This window comes from Mugil cephalus, chromosome 8 (assembly GCF_022458985.1).
Source record: "Mugil cephalus isolate CIBA_MC_2020 chromosome 8, CIBA_Mcephalus_1.1, whole genome shotgun sequence".
Classification (NCBI taxonomy): domain Eukaryota; kingdom Metazoa; phylum Chordata; class Actinopteri; order Mugiliformes; family Mugilidae; genus Mugil; species Mugil cephalus.
The window spans coordinates 7,108,887-7,130,369 of NC_061777.1; the positions used below are offsets into that span (position 1 = coordinate 7,108,887).

Genomic DNA, 21,483 nt, shown 5'->3' on the forward strand with positions numbered 1-21,483 from the left:
TCAGTCCAGTTTATTCATCACTATTAAAATCTACTGGCTATTTTTAAAGCAACAACTACTTATACACACTATAAGTATGAGGTGTCCTTTAATTAGACGAATCGCTGGAGTAGTTCTGACCTGTCCTGCTCAGTGATCAGCAGCTTTCTCAACTTTAGTGGCTGGAGTTGGGACAAGTCCAGCTGGAAAGGTTCAGGATAAAGTATAGGTCTCTATTGTCGGTCCAGCTTTGCCCCAGATGCCTCAAATTCTTTGGAAGAGAGACTTTGCTGCACTGAATATAATTGAAAATAGAATAGAAGAAGAATTAAAAAAAATAAAAAAGTCTTGTCTTTTTAAATAAAATGTAATGTTTCACTAGATTGTTAGTAGAAAGTCATGATTTTTAAAAGAACCAGTTTCTCAGTGGCCACAAGGTGGCTCTCTCCCCCCTCTCATTTTTTTGGGTGTAATTCTGCAGTATGTTTCCAGAGATATATGGGTTAACATTGCTTCCTAAGCACTTATTTAACTAGAACAATCAATGTGAGAAACTTTTGAGAGATTTTTAATGTTTTTTTGTATGAAATCTTCCCTTCAGTGTATCAAAATCTTATGTTTAACCTCCAACCAGAGGTCAAATTGTAGTTTTATTCTACATGTAACTTGTTGGACACTCAGTCTTGAAACAGAGTTGATGCTTTTTGGATTTGAGTACAGACGAAATATTCATTTCACATCAAGAAACATCAGAGCAGTTGAAGTTTGGCAGTCGTGCCTCACAGGAATTTATAAGCGGATCATAGCTTCAAGTGTGGTGGAGTTTGTTTTGTTTGAACTCGGCTGTCATCTCCTACGCTAAAGCTGCCGCCCGATGAGCAGCGTAGACTGATCTCGACCCCAAGGGGGCTGTGCATTATTCGAATGGATCACATGTGTCTCTTCTTTGACTCTGGTGAGTCACACTGACGCTGCTCATCTGTCCTGCTGTGACTTCCTGTGAAATAGGGGGGATTTTTGGAAGTGTAGTTATTTCCCAACAGAAGAACACACAGTCGCACGTCAAGTTGTGCCGCGGGGGAGATGTAAAGTGTGTGGTATCCCGTGTTATATGCGGATATTAAGTTTGCAAGCACTAATTAGAAAAGTTACACAGGCTTCTGTTCCAGGAAGTAACCCATAAAGCCAAGGTTCACCTGAGCTTTATATTTCTGTAATTATAGCCAAGTTTTACGCCCGTTTAGGCTCCACTGTCATCCAGTTTTTAACAAAATTTGTCACACAAAGTGTAGTTGTGTAGTGTTTGGGGTTTTTTTTTTTAGTTGTTTTTTTTTCACCCATCCCCCGTGTCTCACATTAACCAACTTTCGGTGGGAACTTTGCAGTGAACCTGCACCCTGTTAGTTTGCTAAAGTGTGAACTCTATTCTGTGATCACACTCTATACAAAATGCTGCATATAATGTGTTCTTAGTCACACTTCGCTTTGGCACGCTAAAAAACGTAATTACAGGAAACTTGGTTGGTGACTGTCTGGAACATGAGAAAGCGCACATTTTTCTAAACTCCAGGGCCTTCAACTAGAGCGCATTTTGTGACTTCTTACCGTGGATTGTATATGAATATGGATAATGCGTCCCCTCTTTCTTGCCGTGGCCAAATTGACGCTAGTTTCCCAGGGATACAGGTGGCGCCATCTTGCGAGTTTGGCGCCAGAGTCTGAGCAGTACGATCGGAGAATGGAGCCATGTAGATTTAAATAAAACCGTGTTCTGCTCTACCTCCACCACTTATAAAGACGTTCTTTTTATATATGTATATTTTTTTTCAACTCTAACGGTCCTGCAAGTCAGTGTTGGTGCATGGCATAGCAACTTGTAGTTACCATCATGTCACATCCTGTTTCTATTGTGAAAATTAACTATTTAAAACAGGGGTGTCAAAAAAGTTCAGGGGCCCCACTAGACCTGTCAATCGAACCCTCCTGTACATAGTAGGCTCCGCCCCCATCGCTACTGAGCCAATCACAAGGCCGAATATAACACGGATGACTCCGTCAGGTTTCCCACAATTGGCAGAGAGTCTAGCAGTGCATGATATACTATATAGGTATATTTATGTTTAAGGCAGCTGCACCTGTGTATTATCTGAATAGTTTGATACTGATTGCAAAATGATAATAATGTATATTATAAGCACTAGGCTGAGTTAAATATAGAACACATATAGTAGGTAGGGGCTCCCTACTTAATCTCTCCATCAGTTTGGGGTCCTTGGCCTGCAAATCATTGAAGACCCTTGATCTAAAACAAGACTTGACCAAAAAAATTGACACTTGAGTATGCATCAGTATTATATTAACTACCTAAAATGACTGAAACCATCTTTTAAAAAATGAATATTTAACATGTAGTTTAGTGTTTTAGTTTGTCCCTGCTCCATCCACTAACATTGAGGAGGCGGAGCTCTACTTGGTTTGGCTTTGCTTTTGAGGAGCTGTTCTACCGTCCACATTTATACATGCTTTTAAGCCCACATTAATCAGTACTTGAATTCCAAAATGTGTCAAACATTTGTGGCAAACCTGCACAGCCATTCTTCTATATATCTCCTCAGTGTCTCAGTATTTTTCAACCTCTGAGTTTATGGTTTCTGGCCCCTCTTTACTGCTCTCGCTCATTGTCACCGCTCTTGCCAGCATTGTTAGCAACTCGCTGTTGGACATGGTTGAGCGTTTAGTCACTGAATAGACTTTGGAGACCATCACGTATTGAATGGACATTGGACACGTGACTGGAATTATGAAAAGCTGGATAAACAAATTGGTTAGTTAAATTTAGTTTGTTGACACAGCATATCTATATTTTATTTCAATTTTATAACAGCAGGCATTAAATAAGACACTCTCACTGCAGGGAAATTATTTGTATTAATAATAATAAATTATATGATGGCCATATTCCATTTAGCTGCTTTCACACGCAAGCCGGTGTTAATTATTAATCTCATTAACACCTGCGCTTTTCCTACTTTTAACAAGTCAAACGTCTGCTGGGAAACACCTCATTTAATTCATTAGATTTGAGAGGCCATACATTCTCTTTATTTATTTATTTTTTCTCACGGCACCGTGCTGATTACTGCATGAATGACAAGTGACAATAGACGGTTATGTAACCGTTCCTCTGGCTCGGAGAGTAGAGGCCCATGCTTTATTTTTCAAGTGTCTGCACGGTTCAGTAGTTTGGCGCTGTGCGTGTCAATGAGTTCCTCTGTTCCTCCGTGTTAGCGTGAAGCTTTTTGAATTTACAGTACATGGGAGCAGGGCCCGACTGTGGCTCGCCAACACTCTCAACATCTAGCTGTGTTTACAGTCCGCACGGCTATATTTAGTCATGAGATGTCCTTGATTCGAGCAACGTTTAAGTGTTATTTTTCTTCAGGTTGTCATCGTCTTTCCATCTATAGGTGCTTGAGTGTGTGTGTATTTTTTTATATATATACAGTTCCCCTTCATTGGTAGATGTACAGGACAAGAGAAAAGAAACAGAGATGAAGAAAGACATGTGAAATAACCTCGGAGCTGAACTCACACCCACAGCCTCCAGAGTCCATTGTGCGGCGCGATGAATGACAAGGACACATCAGCTGATTGTGTTGGCCTTTTATGCGCCTCTCTTTCATTTCGCCCTTTTCCATTATGTAGGTGTTACTCAGCTCTCACGATCTCTCGTACTTTGGACTGCATTTGTTTGTTTTTTTTCCAAGGTTTCCTGAATCATAGTAATTCTATTCAAAACACCGCCAAAAGGAAAGAGCTTTAATTTCCGATTCATGACAAAAATATGGCAGCTTATCATTGCATAGATTAGAATAAATGCCAAACTGGGATTTGGGTGGTCAAAGTCCGTCATTCCTACGTCATAAACCACAAATATCCCTCAACGTCAGTTTTACGTAGAGATTACTTCAGTGACCTTGTGTCTGCCGTGTGCGTCTAGGTTTGGGTGTCCTCGGTGACGGAAATCGGGCAGGAGGATCTGAGAGCTCAGGACCTGGACACGCCCCCGGAGGAGCTGCACTTCATGGTGACCCCACCCAGCAACGGACACCTGGCCCTGAAGAGCGCCCCCGTGAAGGCGGTGCTCAACTTCACCCAGGCCCACATAGACCAGGGCCAGCTGCTGTTTGTTCACAAAGGTTAGTATTAAAAGATTCCTGTTTTCTTTGGCAAATGGTAACATTTGATACCATTATTAGGTTATTATTATCTTATCTAAATGAATAATGTAAATCATAGGTCTTCTACGGGGGTCCGCGCCCCCTAGGGGGCCCGTGGAGGTACTGCATGATGGGTCGCAAAATCTTTGGTTGATTAGAAATTTTTTTAGATTTTCCCCCACAAATTTAAATTGCTTTAAATACACATTTACATGAATTCAACATATTTTAGTAAAGGGATAAATGGAGGCAAAAGACGTTATCTTTCAGCCAACACTTCACTCGTTCAGCGATACAGGAGCTGTCTCAAAAGCGCACTGTTTCACACTAGACCCGTCAATCTAATCTTAACGTACACAGTAGGCCCCGCCCCTATCACTGCTGACCCAATCACAAGGCTGAATGTTACACTCCCAGAAGCACGCTGCAATATTAGCCAGTGTTAGCATAAAGAGAAGCTAACTGTGCATACATGTATGTTAATGTTTATGGCAGCTGCACCTGTGTGTTACTTGAACCAGGGCTGAACGATTCTGGAAAAAATGAGAATCACGATTTTTTTTTTTTCTGAGACTAAATGAATAATTCTGAGCAAACTATACATTAAGACTAAAAATAGTCTGATGTAACTAAATTAGAGCTGCGTCCACTGTAATAAGCAACAAACACACTTCCCTTTCACACACTGTCCTGAATATAACCTTGAATTAATTGCTCTAAACGTGTTCAGCTGTTTTCATTCCTCCTTGTGGTTTGGTTTAATCTAGTAATGTCAAATGTAATTCGTCACTCTTGGTTTAGTCCTTCCTCCCCGTGTCCGGTAGAAGGTGCTGTTGGCAGTCTCTTAAGGTGACTTTGATTTGCTTTCTGCAGCAGGAAGTCTGTGCAACCTCCTTCACTTCTTCCTTTATATTTTCTGTTAAATTAACTCTGCAACACTGATGCAGACGGACGGGGCCTGAAACTGGTTTGAAGATGATAATGTTCAGGTGTGAACTGGAGAATAGAGTTTCGTATTTGATCAAGTTTCTGCTCACTCCTCTGATTCCTATCTATGTTTTTTTTTTTCTGTTGTGTCACCAGAAAAAGCTGTGAAAGTAAGATACTCAGCTCTGTATGTTGAAGAATGGCTCTCTCTTTATTTACACAGAGACCTACACTAATATGTTGAGTATTATTTTATTGATTCAGAATAAGGAGATTAAGGTTGCATTGCAGTTTTTCTTGAGACCGGGAACAGGAATGCTGATCAGCCTTTTTTAATGTTTTTTTTTTTTTCTTTTTGCAGAAACCAGACGCAGCTTATTTCTAACTCTTTCTTTCATCAAAGGACAAAGTGGAAACATGTGCTCGGAGATCTGAGATGCTGCTCTTCTTTATTCAGTGCAGGATACAGAACCTGCCCTCAGTCACCGCGAAACAGTTTGATCTTTTCATTCATTTATTTGCCTGTTTTCATGTCGTTTCCAGGTGCCATGTCCGGAGGATTCAGCTTCCAAGTAAATGATGGAGTGAACTTCTCTCCCAGACAGATCTTCAGCATCACTGCCAAAGCCTTAGTTCTGATTTTGGAGAAAAACCGTCCGCTCAGGGTGTTTCCAGGTAAATCCTACCCTCTGGTAGGCTGGATTTATTATATATTTTAATCACCGCCAATAAATCGAATTTCTCCTTTATGCTTTCCTCTTTCCTCCTCTGCGGCACTCGGCTCTGAGATACAGTATAAACCTTTAATGAAACACGGGAGAACTGCAGTTTTTTCAGCAAGAAAATTCAAATTTGGGTAAAAAAGTGGATCCTCATTGTTAATGAAGACACATTTCACATGATTTGGTGACAAAGACTTTTTTCCCCATGCTAACTAAACATGACTTAAACCTATAAATGGCAAAGCTCTAGTCTGTGGGCGTTTTTCATGACAAATCTGCCTAGCTGTTTCCTAAAAAGAACTGAAACAACTTATTTTTGTCTTCAGTGTGTCAGAAAGACCTTTTACTATTATTACCCTGCAAACTGCACAGAGTTGAATTCCTCTTTTTTCTTCTTCTTCTTTTCTAAGAGCTCAGTTGCAAGTTGCTCGTAAACTAAACTGCTCAGGCTTCCTTTGGTTAAATAATTCATCTCCTTTGCCTACAGCCAGGTTTGTTTAATGCAAATACCAGACTGGTGAATCACCCATGTCTTAATATCACAAAATGTACCACTCGTAATATTCAGGAGCTAAAAATAGGCTTCCTGGGTGTTGTCTGCACACACAATTTGTGAGTTTTCAATGGTTTGCTGTGTGAATAAGAGGGGGATTTTTTTTTTTTTTTTTAAGTGAGGGCAGCAAACAGCCAACTGGCACGCTCTGCTGAGCTTCCCAGCCAACGGGGTGAGTGGGTACTTGAAAAGCTGTGCCACTGTCTGTCTGAGGCAGCCCTGTTTGTGCTTTGTGCCAGGCGGGACAGAGAGATATAGAGGGGGGATTGGGGGGGCTTTAACCGACAATGAAGGGTTTTGATGGTGCGATGGGAGACATGAAACACTTGCGCCAGGGAGATAAATGTTTTTTTTTTCCTCTCTCTTTTTTTCTACAAAAAAAAAATCAAATGTCTGGATGCTTCCTGTAAAACTGCACAAAGACTCCTTAACAAATAGTTGCCTCATCGTGAAACCAGTGTTTACCTGAAAGCATTCTCACAAAAGGTCATTTATTTGGAGAGTTCTGGTGACGTACAGATACGTGGCGCCCGCCTGGAATATACAGGAAAGTTGATTGTGTTGCTGGACCACATCAAAAGGCACATGTGTTGTTACTTGGTCCACACAATAGGTGGATAGGATAGACTGCCTTAGAGAGGGGGGGAGATGCAACAGTGCAGACGTCCACAAAGCAGCAGCATCACAAATATCTCACGCACAGAGCTGTACATTGAAGAGGGAATGGGCCGCTGATGCTGATTCGGTTCTGAGCTGGTCACATGTTTCATGGACACCATGTTAGATACATCTGACCAATATTCAGTAACAGAGAATAAAGTTGGATTAAAAGTTACGGCTGCAGCACAGGATCAAGAAAACAGGAAGGAAACTCCATCATTTCTCCCGTGAACAAAAACAGAGAGTTATGGGAGCCAGTGTCAACTCATTTCCCCCTATTATGTAAAGTAAATGTCAATAAATGTTGGTAGATTTTATATAGGAAAAATAAAGTCATATCATTAATGTGTATCATGATCTCAAAAACACCCAACACCGCTTTACAAATGAATGAAGTTTGAAGTTAAGCTAGCCTTATGCTAGCTAGTTATCTAGACTAAAGAAAAAATAGCAGCTGCCGTCATATAAACTGTGAAAACAATGTGTGCATGTAATTTATGTCCATGCAAATTACTGTTATGAACCCAGCTCGTCGTGGGAAAAGGGAAGTAACACAATCAGATGGACAGATCTATTTAAATGTGTATTTATTTTTAAATTACAGTGTGGGCCAGGTACTGTCAAACCAATAAACAAACATAACAAAAAGAGGAAAGTGGAGCTTTCTGTCTACAGACTAATGTGACGTATCAGTGATAACAAATGAATTATCCTTAAGACAAAACACTGCCTACCTACTCTAGTGCACGGCAAAGCAGAAATACAAAGGATCAGCACCTGTACACCTGGTGTTTCTAGACAAGAAGTGATAAGCTGACGGTGAGTGCACATAACCAAATCAGTGTTAATCTTATCCTGGCCCAAATCGGGGTAACACACAAGATTCACTAATGCTGGTAACCGGCCTCTTGAGATTACACAGTGTTCTCCAGGTGGGTGTCTGCCAGCGTCTGTAGGACACACCAGGCTTTTATCAGCTTTCCCCAAGTTGTCGCTCACTGTTTTTCCTCGGGCAAGCACCAGTCAGCTGCTGGGGATCTACTCTGGGACTGGGAAGACACGGTCCCTGGAGAGGACACACTAGGACATACTAGACATAACACACACACAACGAGAGGGGAGCAATACTTCCAACGGCTCAAGGCCGTAACAGCTACTAAGTTATTATGGCTAGTGTGCTATTGTTGTCATGATAATACTAATGATAATATTAAATAACAGTGCAAGTAGTCATTTTCTCTATTTTATATAATTCTTCCGAGTAATTTTGAAACTTTTTACAGCGATGAATGAACACGGGAGACTGAGGAGAAGTTAAACACAGCTCCGTAACTGATGAGGTGATTCGACTACAAAGCATTTAACAGGTTCATTTAAGATATTTAAAGTAAGTAGACAGTTAAGTGAGGGCCTTTTACACATTTACAGATGTTGGTAATAACATTTATAGGCCTGTTAATGGTGAAAATAAGACATTTATTCCAACATAGCACACCCACCCCTCAGGGCCACACTGTAGAATCTTTCCTCTGAGGTATCAAACATGGCGCCCATGGTTTGAGTTGACCACACTCTCTCTAATATACGACTCTGGTCACGCAGTTTTAATACAAGGGAGGATTTCGTCTCTCCCTCTTCTTCAAAGTGGGGAAATTTCCCACGAGAGACTTGAGTGGTGGGAGCGCTTCCTATGACAAGTGATGAATGAATTTCACTGTGCTCTGACCCCGGTTTCCCTCTATCACTGCCTCGCATCATTTGTCAGCAGTCTTTCTCTCTCATTCTCATAATAGCGGAGGCGGAAATCTGTGTATTTCATCTTATGGAGGAGAAAAGGAGCTCCCAGTAGTCAGTCATCGTGCTCAGTAGATGTTTCCTTTTACGTTTTTCCCTAAGTGGAAGAGTTTTGCCTGCAAGGAGCTGATCCACTTTTAATTTCTTGTTTGGATTTTACGTAACGCCCCGCGCTGCAGTCGGACACTGCTATAAAAAGTCTCTGATGTCTGCAGTGCAGCTTTAATTTGACACATCAAAGGACTCTCATCCGTCTATTCCAGACCTTGTTTTGCATAATTTGGAGTCAAAAAGATGTGAAAACACAACCAGAGGGGGAAAAAACTTGCACCATTTGATGCAGCCGCACAAACCTTTTAATAGTGCGGCCACAGCTAAAGTAAATGCCAGACAGATTTAGTTTAACTGTTAAGATCTATAACTATACTGTCTTCAAATTTGCGTCCGTCCCCAGGTTCTTCCACCCCGATCACAAAAGAGGATTTGCGGGCAGTGACCAACGACATGACCAACGCCTCGAGCCGCATAATTACGTTTAGCGTGATTCGACATCCTAAACTGGGCCGTCTGGTGATGAGGCAGCCTGATAATTCGACGGTAGACATCTCCACTTTCACACAGGACATGGTAAGCGGAGCGCTGGAGGTCATAACAACACTCTCGTTTTACCGAAGCACATTTCTGATATGAAAAAAAAAAGGCCATGTGAGGGGATGTGAACCAGAAAGGGAGTGAACGTTAGGTTTCCTCCGACCATGTGGAAAGCTGTAAGATTTCCACTGTATGAATAATGCATACTCTGCATCCTCATTCAGGAAATTCACTTTGTGCTTCTTTAGCTTGCATGGGACATGTAAGGCTTTTATGTAATCAATTATTTCTGATGGATTTTTATGAAAGCTGTGACGCTTAACTGCTGGACAAAGCAGATATAAATAAATGATTAAGTCTCACATGCTGTAGTTATATCTTTCTGAATTGTGCAGATTTAATTATGTCCCTAGTCCTTTTAGGAACGGCTGATGGGAATGTTGTGCAGATATGTGTTTTTGGATTGTGGCCTTCATGAGGATCTGGTCTGTTTCTGTACCACAGGTGGACAGGAAGGAAGTTGTGTATATTCAAACCCCCATCGAGTCAGTGGGCTGGGAAGCCATGGACTCCATGACCTTCTCTGTAGCTTCGCCTCCTGCGTCTATTGACAGCCAGACCTTTAGAGTAGACATCTCATACGAGAATACTGGACCTGAACACTACACGGTCCTTCTCGCTAACACAGGTATGAATTAATTTCTACAACAGCAGCAGTAGTAGCAGTATGGAAGAAAAAAACTGCTACATGTTGATATATATATATACACACAGATCAGGTGTAACATTATGACCGAGAACTAAATAACATTAACCGTCTTGTCAGTGTTCTTCAGTGTTCTGCTGGGAAACATTTGGACCTGGCATTCATTCATGTGGATGTGTCTTAAACATGTTGCACCCACTGAGACCAGACCAGACACCCCCACCCCATAGATATGACACTCAGCAGGATGCAGAAAACCATGCACAAAAACGATTTAGGAACAACTCAGAAAACATTTGGAAAACCTGGCCTCCAAATTCAGCAGATCCCAAACTGATCAAGCCTCTGTTGGATGATCCACAGAGGCCCTTCCCCTCAACCCATGGGACCCAAAGACCCTCACTAACAACATTCTGTTACTAGACACCACCCTCGTGATTGTCCATGTCCATTTTCTAATGAGTCACAACTGTTTGGAGACCTACACAAGGGTGGTCATAATATTAAGCCTGATCTCTGTGTGTAGTTTAATCGTAACATGTTAGCGTGGTGTCATACTTTTCACTAAAAGTACAGAGTACAATTCAGGTTGTTGTGAGTTTTGCAAGATTATGGCAATAAAGCAAAATTTTAGACAAATAGAAACTTGAACCTGATTATCAACAAAGTTTCTTTCAATTCATCTTGGAGGGAATCGTAATGTTTGTGTTAGATTTTGTAGTAATCTATTGAATTGTAATAGAGACGTTTAACCGAGAGTTACATGGTGGCTTTATAGAAAAAGTAACAACTGCTGACCCGTGTTGATGTCCCTAGATCAGTGCTTCAGTGCACGGCTAAAAACTAAATAACTTAATGTTTGATTGCTGATAGGTGCTGAGGTGACAGAAGGGGACAGTGTCATCATTGACGAGTCCAAGCTCGATGCTACTAACCTGATGTCCAAGCTGCCGACGCCTCAGCGGGGCTCCAATGAGGTCTGGTTTCAGGTGACATCTCTCCCTGAACATGGTGTCATTGTGGTGGGCGAGAGAAACCTCACCAAGGAGAAACCCAACTTCTCCCAATTCATCGTCAACAAATACGGAATCACCTACAGACACGACAACTCGGAGACAACTCGTGACTCTTTTGTATTTACCACGTGGCTCAATCCGAAGGGCCAAACTGCACAACTCCCTCAAGATGACAGCGATGTTGTTGTGGAGCGTTTTAACATCACGATCACACCTATAAATGATCAGCCGCCTTTGCTGAAAACTAAAGCTCCGAGTCTGAAGGTGGTACAAGGAGATACGGTAGCTATCGGGCCTGAGAATCTAAAAGTTGAAGATTTCGACAATCCTCCTGATGATATTAAGTTCTCTGTGATTAGCCAGCCAAGTAATGGTTACCTAGCTCTCGGTGGAAGTTTGAACGAGTCGATAGCTGCCTTCACCCAAGGCCAAATCAATAACAGAAGTGTCTATTTTATCCACGATGGAAGCTCTGTCTCGGGGGTGTTCTACTTCAGTGTCACAGATGGCCATCATAAACCTATATATAAACTTTTTAATCTAGAAGTGACGGAAATCACCGTATCCCTGGTCAACTGTACTGCGCTGACTCTGCAGCAAGGTAGTACTTCAGTGACTCTGACCCAGGACAACCTTGCTGCTGAGACCAATGGTAAAAACGCCACGATCCACTACCGCATTACAAGGCCTCCGCTCTTTGGTAAACTTCTGAGGGACAGCCAAGAGGTTACTCAATTCAAACAAGGGGATCTACGGGATGGAAGGTTGTCCTACCACATGACCTCCCTTTCCTCTTCAGATGACAGCTTTGAGTTCACTGCTTTCACTTCTGAGGCAAATCTGACTGGCCAAGAGCTTAACGTCACTGTCAGTCCTTTGATCCAGGTTGGCAAAGGTTTGAGGATTCCCAACGGGATTACTGTCAAACTCAACCCTAGCTTCCTTAATGCCTCTGAACTGGCTAATATTAGTGACAGTGACCCTGTCTTTGAAATTATATCCCATCCAAAGTATGGGAAGGTGGTTCGGAAAAAAGCTAAAGGGTCCAGGGAAGCTGAGTCCTTCACCTATCGGGAGGTGGTGGAGAAGAAGGTAGCCTTAGCACTGAACGCCAACATGACTGGAGTTCAAGAGCTGAACGACTCACTGGTGTTTGTGTTGAAAGCTGATAACGTTCCACCTGCTAAAGGGGAGTTCCACTTTGCAGTTGTGCCATATGATCCAGCATTTTTTCCGACCACAAAGAGTCCCGCTCCAACCACATCATCCGTTCCTCAGACACCAATCCAGCCGTCCAGAAATGGAACCGCTTCCCCGGTCTTGTCTACAGTATTTCTCTCCACCCAGCAACCAAGCAAAAACCAGCAAAAATTCAAGGGTCGCAGCCGCTGGGGGAACTCCAACAGAACTAGCGTTTTCAGTACCACTCTTGGCAAACCCCCTCAAACTGAGGAGTTCCCCTTTAGGAACACACCAGTCCGTGTAGAGTCTTACCCTCAAAAATCCTCCAGTCCGCTCCTGGTCATCTTACCGCTGTTGGCCCTGCTGCTGCTTGTAATCATTTTTGTGGTTCTGGTTGTCTTTCTTCGACACCACAGGCAAAGGAAGCAGAGCACTGCTGCACCGCAGGAGCTAACCACCACCGGCCTTCCAAGCAGCGAGTCTTACCAGGGCCAGACCCAGAGAAGCACAACTGTTCCCACTGTGACTGTCACTCCTTTAAACCTGAATTGCCCAGGGAGCCCTGTTCTCGAGCGGTTAATGAGTCAGGGCTCGGCTTATAACACCACTGATTCAAACATGCTCATGAGCTCTTGGAGTAATGGCTCCGAGGCAGCATCTTCCCAAATTATTCGAACCGCCACACCCACTCTGCAAAAGAATCAGTACTGGGTATGATTTTGCACAAAACCAACTATTAATATACATGTTGGAGAATACCGTTAACAGGCTTTGATATCAGAGTGACATGTTTTGCACATTTAACTGTCACCTGCTGCAGGTACTGATCAGTGTTTTCACGTATAAAGATTCATTGCTAGAGACAAATCCAGAATTAAAAGTGCGGATCAATGGCTCATTTTGGCCTCTTTTATTTAATTTCTTTTTTAAGTCCATAACTACATGACTAATTTTTCTCATGCTCATAAGCCCTAGCGGCACATAAGTCGTCTAATGGCAATTTGACAAAGTCAGCAACTAGTTGAGGGAGAGAGGTGAAATATTTAGCGGGCTAAAGTTTTTATGAAGGGCTGGAGGAGGCTTAGCTAGAGCTAAAAGTTCACCATATGACCAGAAACACATCTCCAGCATGGTGATAATCATTCTCTGAGTACACAGGATGGGTGATGTTTAGTTCTTATGTCTCTGTTGGCCAAAATTGTGCATTGCGCACTTTCAAGGATTGCTAAAGCTTTGAGTTTTCTGTGTTGCAGAATCCACTGCAACTCCAGTTTACAGTCCAACACCACCCGCAGTTGTACACAGAGTTCTTGGGAGAGAATTGACTCACTTGAGTGTTCACTAAGTGGTTGCCTCCACTTTCATTATTACACAGGATGAATGTTACAATCCCTTGTGCCAAGATCCGAGGCAAGACACGTTTAGAAACCCAGTTCAACTGAAAAACCGACCAGCAAACTAACAGTCACCTACCAACTAGCAACCGGCAAGAAGACACCAGCTAACTACCCCAGCCAACAACCCCAGCCAACAGTTGTAGTAAATTATACTCTTGTGTCTGTGCCTGGTATAATCACTACCCGTTATCTGGTCCTCGTGCATGTCGAAGTTTCTCCCGTTGAGGGTTACAGCACTCAGACAGGAAGATGACGCCAGTGACGGCTCGAAACTGTGAATTACGAAGACTGACGTGTTTCTGGCACAGAGCATTTCAACTGATTGTGCAGATTTTATATTGTTTTTATGTATTATATGTTATAGTATAGCAGCTTTCATTGTAAACTCAGGTACTTTGTTATTTTTGACCGTTGCATGTATCGTCGCATTAACACTACCGGACTGAATATTTTTTTAAAAAGCCCCTCAGATGACAGCGTGGCCGTTCATTGAAATGTTTTTTTTTCTTTGTAGGCCATTCTTCATGGTTTTATTTTACTACGTACAGTATTTTTATATTTTAAAGAAGCACGTGCACACCAATCAAGGCACTGATGTTCTATAAAAATGCACAGATAAACTAAATTCTCCCCACATTCAGCACAATTAAAATTCTTTTATAATCTGTCTAGGGGTGAAGAGATAGTGGGACCACATACCTTTGAGGACACTGAGCTGCTAATGCTTACCCTAAGACACTGGGATTGACCTGAAATCTTAAATAATCTTCCTTTGACTGAAACAATCACTGGTATTTATAATATTATTTATCACTGATAAGCCTGTGTGAACATTGACTACTATAGGTTGACACTGTAATGATGTATCTACTGTAAATTGACACTACTGCTATGGGAGATGAGAGCTCCGCCCATAAACCACTGTATACGTATATTATGAAATAATTTTTGTACTGAAGAGAACTGTCTGTCCAGTGTATTCCAGTCTCATCTGAACGATGTAGCTTTACCGTGTCATATTTATTTATACCGTATTTTTAATAAACCACTTTTAAAGAGCAGTTATTTCGTGCGGTGCCGTCTTTTCCGTGTGTTATTATCTCCTCTGAGGAGGTTTACAGGCAGCCAAATTGCCCCTTATCGCTTCCACTTAAATGAGTTTTTGACAGTTTTCTCTATCACTATAATTTAAACTGTCTTGCCGCCTGTTCCTCTTCAACGGTTCCACGCTCACCCCCATCGCATCCGAAGACACGTTACAACCAAGGTCCAATTAGAGAAAGATAAATGAGCACTTCTCCCAGTTTCCTGCAATTGCTCTAATTGTTATCTCACACTCGAAAACAATTCAAGATTTCGAGATTCAAGATTTCCGTATTGTCAGTTTCCTTGTATGTTCACGGCACACAGAAAAATCGAACCCTAACCCTTACTCTCACATAAGAATATACAGATTAAAAACCTAAATGAAAAAAATGCAAAGGAAAAAAACAACAACATAAAACAGATATAAATTAGACATTCAAAAAATTATAGTAAATAAATAAAAAGCCTGTATACTACAGTGCAATTTACAGTTGCAGCAACATTTTTTATACATTTTCTTTAAAATTTGCCCTCACAATTTGTCGGCACGGCTACCATACTGATGCACATGTTTGACATAAAAATAAATAAATAAATAAATACATAAAAATTTGGACCTGTGTATTATTTGTATAGCTTAACATTGAATGTAAAGTGATAATGTATATTTATAAGTAGCACTAGGCCCAGTTTATTATAGAACACATATATTAGGTAGAGGGTCCCTAGTTAATCTCTCCATCAGTTTGGGGGCCTGAAAAAGACTGGAGGCCCCTGTTCTTCCTGATAAAGGAAATGTGTTGTTGTCAAAGCCAGTGAAAAATCTCAGCGGGTGCTCTCATAATAAACACGTAATGTGATTTGGGAGAGCACGAGGATCTGCTTCTGCCGTGAGTCAGTGGCTGGGGGTAATCATGCAACCAATTACTTGTTTTCCTGAGCCCGAACGCGCACACACGCCGTGGACATTACAGGTGTCGATTAAAGGTTGCAGTCAGCTCATGAACCCAGTAATGCACGCGGCCCCTGGACTCGAACACCCCGTTCCGAGTCACCTCGTTGACGTCAAACGGTTCGGACAGAGCGCAGTGAGCGTCGCACGTGAGCTGCAAACTTAGCACGACGATGTCAAGACACAGAGGCGGCCAGCAGGAACCTCAGCGGGACACTGCTGCTGGCCGCGGTGTTGTCATTTACTGAAATGAGAGCCTGAACGCAGCAAATTATTCACTTTATTATTTAGCAACGGGGTGTGCAGAGACAAAACACACACTGACTGCGAGAAAAGAAAATGCAGAATATGTATTCATAGCCAACGTTTATATTTTTCATATATTTTTTCCCCGCTGTTTGTGTGTGCACCATAGAATAGAATAGAAAACTTTTCTTTGTCCCTTTGAAAAGTAACAAGAATAAAGGGTTGAACTGTGTAAAAGATAAATAATAAAATTAAAAAAGTAGAACAAAATAAACAATATTGGCATATATACAAAAAGTAGTGAATTGCAACAGAAAGTAATTGGATTGTGACACAAGGTATTGTGTCATACAGTAGCTAGAAGGAATCCTGTGCAGCACGCTGATCACACATGTTTTTGTTTGTGTGTTTTTTTTTACTAGAGGCAGTGATTCAGAATAGGACGACCTCATAAACAGCTGGATTAAAAGGTATTTTAAAAGTAATGTGTGTCTCAAATCCACATTTCCAGTTCATTTTATGAAGTATTTACACTCCTTGCTAACAGGAAGTAATGCGATTGCAACACTGAATATCAATCCTTCCAGGGAGATATCAGACCTGTCTTGTCCTTGTGTTGTTGGAGATTAATGTGCACAAACATCCCTCTTCTGGGAACTCCTCTGTATTTACTATGTATGCTCTCTGATCTTATTATTTGTCACTTTTCCAGTGTGAACACAAAGAAAGACCTGCTTTGAATTAGCTTGTGCTATAGATGCACAGTTGATAGCGTCGACTGGCAGCAAATCTGAACAATACGCATATAAATCAAGCAGTTTGTCTTCTAGTTAATAAAGAGAGAATTCCCCAAAGAGACAAATGAAGGATTACACACATACGTAAACAAACCCACTCGCTAGTCAGCGTGCTTTCCCGTACTTCCCCAGTCTGAATCCAAACTTACTCCCGACCACAATCTTCAAACCGTGCAACCGACATTGTTTTTGTTGCAAAAGCCACTTTAGGTAAATTCTTTCATGATGACAAGAGTAGAGGTGAGGTCATACCAGCGAGACCACCCGCATCACGTCTGTGTTTAGGAACGCTGACGATCTCAAAGGGCTGAGCTAAGATCATCACTGAGAGGCTGCTCTGTGACGAGGCGGCTCTGTTTATCCCCTGAACTCGCTGGCTCGGTGATGCACGGTTTGGTTTCGATGTCGGGGTGAGGTTTCCTTTTGTCTGGTGGAGCACAACAGTCAAAAAAAAAAAAAAAAAAAATAGTGAAGTAAATAACGCATCAAGTGGGCGGCAGAGTGATGTGGTGGTTAGCTCATACGCCTCCAACCGTCCATAGACATGCTTGTTGGGTTAACTGGTGATTCTGAATTGACTGTAGGTGTGGGTGTGAATGGCTGAATGGACCGACCACCTGTCCGCGGTGTAGCAGCCCCCCTCCCACGACCCTCCAGAAGACAAGCCGTTACAGGAAATATGTAGCGCCACTACACAGAATTCAGACTGTTGCTTCTACTGATGCAAATGTTGTGTTTTTATATATTAGAACAGCACCAGTATCCTCTGGTTTAGTTGGTCAAAGCTTCATCCTACAGCAAGATAATGACCCAAAACTTTAGTCCAAACTCTACCACAACTACCTCAGGATAAAGGACTTTAACCTCATGGAGCTGGTTTGAGTGAAAGCAAAGCACCCTACAAGTGCCACACATGTCTGGGAACTTCTGCAACAAAACTGAAAAAGGTTTGATTTCCATTTTACAAACAAAGAACAACAGTCACAACTGTGTTCACATGTTAAATCTGATGGTTACGATGATGAGTCGAAGGTTTAATATATTTTGGGTTATGTTTTGATTCCGTGATTTTACTTTTAACTTCAGTTGTGTATTTGGTTTCATTTCAGAGTAAAATAAGACATCAAACTGCAAACCTTGCAATAAACACTGCTTTTAAGCTTTGATAGCACAGACATGAAGTAAAGGATCAGTAGGTTGCTAACAGCTGATGTTGGTTTTGCGCTTGCTAGTGGCTCTACGCTGCTGTATTTTAGGCTCATCGGTATCTGAGCAATGAACGTGCGCTGGTTACCAAAGGTGATGCACAGATAAAGCCAAAATGAAGTCACCACCAAAATAGCTAATCTGCCCGTTCAAGTCTTGAATGTCTGTTGCTGCTGGATTCATATCATGCAGGCAGGTGTGCACGGTAACGTGACATTATATCAGCCACTCTGATGAAAAACGCGCCTGTGCAGCGGCCGTATCAGTTTCAACTCCAACACAGTTGGTTAAAGATAGATCTCACGTGATGGAGCCTTTTATTATAAGGGTAGAGTCAAGATCGTCATGCACATGTGTGATTTTAACGTCCACAGTGCACGGGTGCAAATGAGCCAGTTCCACTGAGTCAGGTCGGAGGAAACCGGTGTTGAGGAAAAGCGCTGACTTCACGGTGTGTGGTGTTCGTGCGCGTGTGAACGTCCGCCAGCAAACGGTCACATGCTCTGCACTCGGGGCTTAAATTATGCCTGCAGCGTTGCACGGACAGAGTGTTCGCTTTCTCAGTTCTCCGTCTGCCCTTGATGAATGACTCGTTGAGGTATAAAAGGTGAGCTAACGCAGGCCACCGTGCACGCATGAAACCGAGAGAGCAGTGAAAGCAGCTTGAAGGCCTCTTGCTCTCTCCGATATTGGATCTCGGAGTAATCACTGTAATTTAAAGGATGCAAATTGAGGGGATGAGAGTTAAAGAACAATGGCACCCTGTAAGAAAAGGCTAAGGGAGACAATGGCGTCCCAGCTCATTTGGTTTAATAAGGCTCCACACGGACAAACCCAGATGGTTAATTGAATCACTTCCACCTCCACTTGGATTTTTCAGACAAAGACTTTCTTCTCCACTGTAAGAAGACTCCATTTTATATCTGCGGCAAGACTAACAATGTCGGCTCATGCACACTTACTTTATTGACAAAGGGCTAATCAAGGCGCGTAAAATACTGCAGAGGGTTTTGGAATCTGACAGGCTGGTGCCAAACGCAGCCGTGGACGGTCGCCTTTTAGGAGGAAGAGTTGCTGCGCTAAAGATGGAGGAAAAAACAAAAAAACAAAAAGCCTCGACCCTGCTTCTTCCTCCCTTCCAAGTGGAAGCGGACGGCTTTTAAATACAGACATTTCTGCTCTGCCAGGGAGAAGATTAGCGGCTTGATTCATTGACAGGCTTTTCTCTGGCTCTCAGCAGTGAGCAGGGATCTCTCTCTCTGCAGTGTCTCTGCTCTGTGCTCTGAAGTCATATATGGGTGCGACATCTATAATGTTCAGTCATCTAGTCTGAGGGTTTCCTGTGATGGCTTTCTAGGTTTAAGGCAGGTGGAATGGCTCTTTGGTGTATAACACTGGGTAAAAATAAACCAGACATGCACTCACATAGCCTAAATAGTTTTCATCATCTGATGCATAATCATTGTTCTCGGTCCATTAATGTTTGTGTCATTTTGGTTTGTTTTGGTGTCTGATTCAGTAATTGTCTATTGTATGATTGTTGTTTTAAACTCTTCTCTGTCTGCGTTGTGTACCTGCCGTGGGAATGCGGCTAACAATTAGCATTAATGCTAAGTGACTAATGCACCAATGGTGATTAATGTGCATTGTCCCAATTCAATAAACTCATGATAAATAAAACAAATAAATTATTACAATGCACACTGACTGCACGCAAGCAAATGTGGCTGAAAATGGAAACCAGAAAGCTCAGCTTGCTTTGTAATTATGCTTATCGACGTGCAGATATCTTTCCAGCTATACCGATAAAACCAAACATCTGATCAATAGCAATTTCATTATTTTGGGACGCTATATATATATATTTTTTAATCTCTTGACTTGTGTGTGTTTTAATATAGATGCGATTCTAGAGTTGGATACGCAGCTCCGTTGGCATACTTTCCTAAATGTAGGAGGGGGGCCCCCTACTGGCCTGGAGGCCCAAGCAGTCGCCTGCTCTGCTCGTTGCCAAGCTTCCCCTCTGTTTGTATCACTGCATTCTTTGCCAAATGACTCCAAACCCTATTTCTGCTCTTTTATTGAATTTAGCTTAACAACATTTGACGCGCTCAGAATTATGCTGCGGTACATTTTGCTCCGAACATGAGCAAATTACGTTATATCTGCTGCAAACCTGTTACGTCCCCACAGTGTCTTTGGGCAGTTCATGGGCTTAATTGTCGTGATTGGTCACACCTGAGGAGGTCTGGATAAAAGGGCGTCTCCAGAAGCTTGCCTTTTAGTCTTCCTTTTATTTTTAACCCTCTAAACCTTTTATTTTTGTAACTCCGTCGTCTTTATATTTTAAAAACAAACAAACAAACTTGGGACTTGCTCTCTACTTACTGTAGGAGAGTTTTGGGTTGCTAACTCTTGTCATGTGAGTTTCGCCAGTCATTGACTCGACTGTGCGGCGAAACCTCTTCAAAGAAGTCAACTTTCCTTCATTTTAGCTTTGTTTTTTGGATATCTGAGCCCCTGGTTTTAAAGCCGCTGAGTACATGTTTTGACCCGTTTGGTGTTCCTTTATTATCTCATACAGACCGCTGTGTTTGAAGCACACATTCACACACAGCATCGACCCACAAACGTGAGTTCAACACCCTCGTGTTGAACTCGCTGTCCATCGATTTTGGTCACTCCCTGTCAAAAGCGGTCAATAGATTCATCCGCAGACGTCATCCACCAGATGTTTGGACTGACGCTGTGCTCTCCCTGAACCCCCGCACAAAGAAGTCCCACGTACGGCAAACTCTCAACATTAAATCATTAGTGTATGATAGTATTGACGCCTGAAAAGCAGTTAAAAGCCAGCTGCTGCATGGAGCTACACTGAATCACAGATGCACAGATTTAATTTGTTCCTTTCATTAGCACACAAGTTTAGACACCACTGAGCTTCATCTATGTTGAAATTTGGAGGGCTTTTAAACTATGAGTGGCTGCAAAAGGAGTGTGTAAGTTTAAGACACGTCCGACCACTGGTGTGAACTGCCGGGTTTGATGACTGTGGTGAACTAAGGCTTGTGGGCGGTAGCGCACAAAGAGGCCGGTTAGCTGATGAACACTTTGTGTGTGTTGAAGTGTACGCTGTGTTGCATGTTTTATGAGATGAGTGCGAGGAAGTTGCGCGGAGAACGGACGTCTAAGACGTTTGAAGGACCTCGCTTTCCTCAAAAGCTTAAAAATGTGCAACTTCTGTGAGAACGCACGCATCCTGTTCCTCTTGCTCCAGTGTCACAACAAAAGCACAGGTTTGAGTTGCACGAAATATGCATGATATTTAGTAATTAGTTGGCTTGTGTGACCAATTTGTTGCTTTCTACAGCTTTAAAAACGTGAATGTCTCCTGTGGGAATTTTAACACAAACCAAACAACCACCATGGAATAACACAACTTCACATAT

At 42.2% G+C, this 21,483-nt stretch overlaps 1 protein-coding gene across 1 annotated transcript in view; it reads left to right on the top strand.

Moving 5' to 3' along the window:
• The window catches only part of cspg4ba (chondroitin sulfate proteoglycan 4ba), a 28,583-nt gene extending 13,775 nt beyond the window's left edge, over positions 1-14,808 (top strand). Inside the window, exons 6-10 of the mRNA XM_047592763.1 lie at positions 3,980-4,178; positions 5,670-5,801; positions 9,310-9,482; positions 9,951-10,134; positions 11,026-14,808. Of these exons, the coding sequence (XP_047448719.1) occupies positions 3,980-4,178; positions 5,670-5,801; positions 9,310-9,482; positions 9,951-10,134; positions 11,026-13,067 (2,730 nt within the window). The 3' untranslated portion in view covers positions 13,068-14,808. The remainder of the gene's footprint in view (positions 1-3,979; positions 4,179-5,669; positions 5,802-9,309; positions 9,483-9,950; positions 10,135-11,025) is intronic.
• Positions 14,809-21,483: the final 6,675 nt, after the last annotated feature.